The 7,198-nt window shown below is 37.1% G+C and overlaps 1 protein-coding gene across 1 annotated transcript; it reads left to right on the top strand.

Moving 5' to 3' along the window:
* The first annotated feature begins 438 nt into the window (after window positions 1–438).
* On the top strand, window positions 439–5,498 carry LOC112512220 (monocopper oxidase-like protein SKU5). Its single transcript, XM_025118086.1, has 9 exons — window positions 439–591; window positions 1,595–1,704; window positions 1,774–2,044; window positions 2,306–2,444; window positions 2,869–3,223; window positions 3,824–4,189; window positions 4,292–4,370; window positions 4,661–4,860; window positions 5,198–5,498. The coding sequence occupies exons 1-9, from the start codon at window positions 439–441 to the stop codon at window positions 5,304–5,306; spliced, it is 1,782 nt and encodes a 593-aa protein (XP_024973854.1). The 3' UTR covers window positions 5,307–5,498.
* Window positions 5,499–7,198: the final 1,700 nt, after the last annotated feature.

Below are 7,198 nucleotides of genomic sequence, written 5' to 3' on the forward strand. Positions count from 1 at the left end.
ATGGAAAGAAAGAGTTAATGGACTAAACTACCCCTCACTAACACCACTCTAACTCACGATGCTATTAGGAGGGACCATATCTGTTATAAAAATGATACCTTAGGGATGCTCTTCGTTAAAAAGAAATTTGAGAGACCTTACTTATTAATTTATATAAACCAAAGGACGAAATTTGCATTTAACTAAAAACAGGAAGAGAAACTGTAAATCAGACGATTCTGGAATTCCGAGTAAAGATAAAATTTGAATAAAACCCCCCACCATTTTTCAAAATGGGACCCAAAAAAAGGTCGACCCTTCTCACTCATCAATCATCTCTGTACACTGTCTTGCTTCCATTTTCCATGTTACTTTCTCTGAATCCCACAGCAAAGCACAGATCCCCATATTTCTTTCACAGATTGAGAGTGAGACTGTCTGTGTTTTCCCCAAATTGCAATGCCCTCAGCTGCCATATCTAAATCTTGGTGGTTTTTTTACTTTAATTCTTTTGTGGGTTTGTTGAATTTGGCTTTTGCAGGAGACCCATTTGTGTATTATGATTGGACCATCTCTTACACCACAGCTTCCCCACTTGGTGTTAAACAACAGGTTTTCTTGCTGCAAATTGTTTAATCTCTGTTTGTTTAGATCTTTACTTGATGATTATGAGTGTATGATTCTGTGTTTTGGTTTTGGGATTTGGGGTTTTTCTGAAATGATTGTGTTTAGTAGATTATTAAGACCATTCTTTGTGAAGTATTGTTTTGGGTGATGATTTGTGCATTTTGATGATGATTTGATTGGGCTGAAATAGATGCGTTTACTTTGAGCTGCAATTCAAGCAATTAGGGTTCTTGGGGAAGTCTATTGGTCATCAATTTGGGCCTAAAAAGTTTGTTTGGAGGTATTTTGACCTAGAAATAATTTTGTATTAGCTACTAGCCAACTCTTTTAGGATGAACATATTGGCCTTTTGGGTATATTTGTGCCATTATATGAAGGTTATTTGAGGGAGAAGGGCTTGAACCCCTCTATTAGCCTTGGCCCGAGTCAGCCCTGAAATGTCTCTTAACATGTGGTTCTTAGGGGGGCGGGTTTGTATGGGGCGAACAGGATTGCTGGTAGTCAACCTTTTGCTCAAATATGAAGGTTATTGACTTTAGGGTTCGTTTAGGAACATTAAACTTGGACCATTTCTACTTAATACATGTTGAAACCTTTGTTCTCTTTACAAGGGCTCTTTTGGAAAGTAATCTAACGGATTTCTTTTTCATGCCGTAATACTGAAAATGGCTTTTTAAGCCTTTGGCACCTCCACGTGTAGTGAATCAGTTGATTTCATCTCCATTATTCTATCATTTGTCACCTGGTATTAAAGACAAAGGTCTACCACTCTAGGGAGTCGGCATCTATGGCGGGTAATATATGCCCATCTAGCCCCCTCTCAACGCTTTAGAGGCCCGTCTTGCCTCCATTGAAGGGGCGTGTTGGAGTCCCACATTGGCTAAACTTGTACCATTTCTCCTCGATATATATTTTAACCCCCATTCTCTTTTCAAGGGCTATTTTGGAGAGTAATCTAACGGGGTTCCATACTGGGAATCCTCTGTAGGTGATTGCAATAGATGGGCACTTTCCAGGACCTGTTCTTGAAGTAACAACGAACTGGAATGTCGTTGTGAACGTAAAAAACAATCTTGATGAGCCTCTGCTTCTCACATGGTATATCTTTTCGACCTTAATATGTGATTTTGTACAATTTTGGGAAAATTTATCCTAATTCCATTGCAGGAATGGACTCCAACACAGAAGGAACTCATGGCAGGATGGTGTATTGGGGACAAACTGTCCAATTCCCGCCGGTTGGAATTGGACATACGTGTTTCAAGTTAAGGATCAAATCGGCAGTTTCTTTTACTTCCCTTCGACAAATTTCCAACGGGCTGCAGGTGGGTATGGAGGAATCATCATCAACAATCGAGATGTTATTCCCGTACCCTTTGGGACTCCGGATGGAGACATAACACTTGCCATCGGAGACTGGTTTCTAAAGAGTCACAAGGTTAGTGTAGTTCCAATACGTGGACTAATCATGTGAGAACCAGGAAAATATTGAGAACCCGTGAGAACCAATCTCAACGTATTGTTTCACAATGTGAAACCTGTTTCACACTGAAACTTTTTGACATACATCATGTGATTCACAATGTGAAACAGCACATAGCGGTTCTCATTTGATTATGGCCCGTTTGAATATTTATTAATTGTTTATAAGAGCAAAAGCTATATTCTCGGTGATTAAACCGATCTTATTTGGAAACAGGACCTTAGGAAGGATGTCGAGAATGGGGTTGACCTTGGATCTCCTGATGGTATATTGATCAACGGGCTCGGTCCTTATCGATATGATAGTACCATTGTCCCCGATAGTATTGCTTACCAAGTTATAAATGTTGAACCAGGTAAGTTCTTGAGGTTCTTTAAGCATAAAGTTCAAAACTTTTAGGTGCCAAACTAGCTGATAAGATAACTTTTAGGTGAAAAACTAGCTGTTAGTTGATAAACTAGTCATGTTTGGTAAAAACTAGCTGATAAGCTAGATGACAATACAAAATGATAAAAATGAAAAATTAATTGAAACAAAAATATAAGGGGCATAGTTTGAAAAGAGTGGATAAAAGCCTCTGGAGCTAATTCAAACGCTACGTGAAGTAGGAAGCTAGCTTATGGCAAACCAAACAAGGCTTTTTCAATAAGTTCAAAAAATAAGCTATTTTATGGTTGCCAAATATGATCTTTAAGTGTAAAGTTCAAAACTTCTAATCGACATCACGTTTTGTACAACGTGCCCTTACGTGATATGTTGTTTTACTTCGTTTGTAACAGGGAAAACATACCGTTTTCGAGTACATAATGTTGGTATCACCACAAGTTTGAACTTCAGAATTCAAAACCATAACTTGCTTCTTGTAGAGACCGAAGGTTCATATACGGTACAACAGAACTATTCAAACATGGATATTCATGTTGGCCAATCGTATTCTTTCTTGGTGACTATGGATCAAATTGCCAGTAACGATTATTACATTGTTGCCAGTCCACGGTTTGTCAATTCAACCAAAGCTTCTGGAGTCGCCATCTTGCACTATTCGAATTCTCAGAACCCCGCTTCTGGTCCTCTTCCAGATCTCCCTAACGAATCCGACCCGTCTTCATCAATGAATCAAGCAAGGTCCATAAGGTTTTAAGCTTATCTCATACACCCTTTTGTTTTCCTTTCTGAGCTTTTCTTGATTATGTTAAATGATCGTTATTTGAGCTTTTCTTGAATCTTTATTCATCAATGAATCAAGCAAGATCCATACGTTTTTCCTTTCTTTCTGAGCTTTTCTTGAATCTTGATTCATCAATGAATCAAGCAAGATGCACAAGTTTTTTCTGTTCTTTCTGAGCTTTTCTTGAATTTTAATTCATCAATGAATCAAACAAGATCCATTGAGTTTTTCCTTTGTTTCTGAGCTTTTCTTGAATCTTGATTCATTAATGAATCAAGCAAGATGCACAAGTTTTTCTATTCTTTCTGAGCTTTTCTTGAATTTTAATTCATCAATGAATCAAACAAGATCCATCGAGTTTTTCCTTTCTTTCTGAGCTTTTCTTGAATCTTGATTATGTTAGATGATTGTTATTTGACCTTTTCTTGAATCTTGATTCATCAATGAATCAAGCAAGATCCATAAGATTTTAGCTTAACTCAAACACCCTTTTGTTTTCCTTTCTTTCTGAGCTTTTCTTGAATTTTGATTACGTTAGATGATTGTTATTTAAACGGTTTTTGAAGGATGAACGTTTCTGCTGGCGCTGCTCGTCCAAATCCACAAGGATCCTTCAAATACGGTGAGATTACAGTGACGGATGTGTTTTTGCTCCAAAATAGGCCACCCGAGCTTATAAATGGGAAAAGGCGTACTACACTTAACGGTATCTCTTTTTTTGCTCCTTCAACACCCTTAAAACTCGCTCAACAGTTTAATGTTTTGGGAATCTATAAGCTCGATTTCCCGAATAGACCGATGAACCGCCCTCCAATAGTTGACACATCGGTGATTAATGGTACATACCGAGGATTTATTGAAATTATACTTCAAAACAATGATACTACCGTTCAGAGCTACCATTTGGATGGTTATGCGTTTTTCGTAGTGGGGTATGTTTATACTCTATATATGTGATTTGAGTATACATTTGTTCGTTATTCATTATGAATATATAAGATCTACGAGCTTAATGATTTTCGGATGAATGTTAGGATGGATTACGGAGTATGGACTGAAAATAGTAGAACTGTATACAACAAATGGGATGGGGTTGCTCGCAGTACTACTCAGGTATTCTTGATTATTGAAGAAACCCTGATAAGTAAACCATAAGCTGACTTTTTGAAAAGCTACTTCAAGTAGCCTTTCAATACGCTCCAGGGGGTTTTTTTTCACTTTTTTCCAATTCTGCCCCTTGTATGTTACATAAATGACCAAAAAATGCTAGCCTTTCAGGTCATTTTACATTGTCATCTAGCTTATCAGCTAGTTTTACTGAATGTGACTTATATCTTGTTAACTTTTAGGTGGTTTTCAATTTGCGTTTGGAAAGAATTAAGGTGTTTTATATCTGTTTGCAGGTTTTCCCGGGGGCGTGGACGGCTCTTTTGGTTTATCTTGATAACGCTGGCTTGTGGAACCTCCGAGCGCAAAACCTAGATTCGTGGTACCTCGGGCAAGAAGTTTATTTGAGCGTGGTTAACCCGGAGGTTACTGAAAAAACCGAGCTTCCTTTGCCTGAGAATACCATCTATTGTGGCGTATTGTCGTCCTTGCAAAAGTAAGATCCTTGCACAACTACCTCTGTGTGGGATATACTGGGTTCTTTTGGTTTGGTCTAGTTTATTTCATCAAGTCGCTTGCAAAAAATATGAGGTTCCAAGTATATCGAGGAAAAATATCTGAGTTGGCTAATGTGGGACTCCAACACGCCCCCTCCAAAGGAGGCTAGACGGGTACAGATTGACCTAGAATGTCGAGTCCCTACACTGGTTGACTTTTGCTCTGATACCATTTGAGAATATATGATAGCCCATTAGATTATTTTTCAAAAGAGCCGTTGAGGAAAGAAGAAACACCGATTTTTTCAAAATTTGATTAATTTAAATCTAATGCAGGGAACAAGCCCAAAGAGTTCGTTTTTCCGGTGCACCTTCGGTTCCCACAGTAACTACCACAATCTTTTTCGCATTCATCATGATGTTCGTCGGAACTTTCATGACTTAGCGTCATTGGTAGCCGCGGTGGTAGAGCAGTCGAAACATCGTTAGTGATTCAATTTTGACACATTTATAGGGAAAAATTAGATCAAATTGTGCCCATGAATGCTGTTAACTCTGTATTCATTATTTTAACTGTAAGTAGATTGTATCAGTTCATTATGAAATGTCATAATTGCCCCTGTTAACCGGGTTCGCCATAACTGTTATGTAAACAAGATTGATATGTTCGTTGGTGTGTTCGAACAAGACATAACACAATAACTTATTGTCTCACATTTAGTGCAACATTTAGACTAAGACATGATAATGACAAGATCGAGTGGGACATTATGTCCCACCAAAATTGGTAGAACAAGAACCCGGAAGATAAGACAAAATTGGTAAATTACTAAATTACTTATGTCAAATTAAAACTCTAAAACCTTCTACAATATTCATTTACCTAACTCAATGTCTGTTTAATGAGGCTCACAGTTTTTAGCTGTACATGATTGTTTGGCACCAACTTAATAATACATAAATTGGCTTATTTAGTAAGCTTCTAGGTGAGCATTTATGTAGAAATCCAAGTTTATCAATCTATGAAAAACCCTCTCAAACAAAAACATTATCGATCTACATAGACGACTTTATTCATACATGACTTAATGGAAAACTAACCGAATAACCCCTCACCCTTATCTGTCCAGTCTCGTCTTATCCAATTTTGTCAGCGTACACAACCATTCGGTTCGGGTTTCGTCATCATGTTAACTGCATTTTGAAGTCATTAAATTTAAAGATAAGATGATGAACAACAAAAAAAGGTCCTATCTTTATTAAAAAGAAAATATAATTGCAAGAGGGTCATGGTTCTTTAGAAGAAAAGCAACCCCAGATTTTGAATACCATTTTTTTCTAGCAACATTAACAGACTGGTTGCTGTAAACTATAAAATACTAATTAAATTGGTAAGTCAGATTTGACAATTTTTTTTATTAACCTGGATATCCAACCCGTTGTGCGAGCCGACTAATCTCAGGACGACCACCTACCTACTTTGCAGATAGCCCGAAGTCATCGCATTTCAACCTCCGTGGCCACAATGAGATTTTTTTTCCTCCTTGAATTTGAACCTGAGACCTCCAGGTACTTTTGACATTTGGAGCCAAGTTCAAACCAATTAGACACCACCCTTGTGGTTTCAGATTTGACAATTTTAACATACAAACAAACAAATTTAACAGTTTTAGCCCCTTTCATTCCTCAACTTATGCCCCCTCTTGCTCTGCTTCTAAGTTCGTTTGTGGAACGCATTCCCTAAAAACAACTTGGCATGTAAAAGATATTTCGGTTCGTACTGTTTAATATTTACAGCAAGACCTTAGTCCTCAGTGGTCACTGATGGATTGAGTGTTTTCAGGATCATTGGAGGTTTGTCTGACTGTTTAACTACTCACGGTTATCTAAAAAAAGAACCTTGACATTTAGGTTGAAAAAATTATTTTCTCAAAATTAAGATGTACTTATTTCATAGCTAATGGCTTAACGTCGTTTTAATTTGATGTTAGGTTTTCAGGGTTTTATGAATAAAAAACTGTTATAATCGGCATAAACTGTTTTATAACCTTAAAAGAATTTTAACTAAATGGATCTACGGGACAAAATTTGTTTCAATTGTAACCCAAAGTAGAAGTTTGAAGAATTTAACGGACTTATTTGACAATGTTTTTTTTTTCATTTTTCGGCTTGCTTAGAAGCATGAAATGATTTATTTGTTAAAATGTTTCTCGATTTACGGTATAAACAAGATTTCAAAAAAAAGTCTGTGGTCGCCTTTAAACTCCATTGAGTAACGTTTGATAAATCTGGTGTACCTTAGAAAAGTCCTTTTTGGCTGTCAAGGAAATAATAAAT

This window comes from Cynara cardunculus (genome assembly GCF_001531365.2).
Source record: "Cynara cardunculus var. scolymus isolate 2C chromosome LG 5, CcrdV1, whole genome shotgun sequence".
In the NCBI taxonomy this organism is placed as follows: Eukaryota; Viridiplantae; Streptophyta; class Magnoliopsida; order Asterales; family Asteraceae; genus Cynara; species Cynara cardunculus.

What these genes read in the sequence shown, in the direction of transcription:
- LOC112512220 (XM_025118086.1), top strand. Translation starts at nt 439, where the DNA reads ATGCCCTCAGCTGCCATATCTAAATCTTGGTGGTTTTTTTACTTTAAT. An exon ending in GAGCCTCTGCTTCTCACATG is followed by an intron (nt 1,705 to 1,773) that starts GTATATCTTTTC and finishes ATTCCATTGCAG; the next exon opens with GAATGGACTCCAACACAGAA. An exon ending in TTGCTCGCAGTACTACTCAG is followed by an intron (nt 4,371 to 4,660) that starts GTATTCTTGATT and finishes ATCTGTTTGCAG; the next exon opens with GTTTTCCCGGGGGCGTGGAC.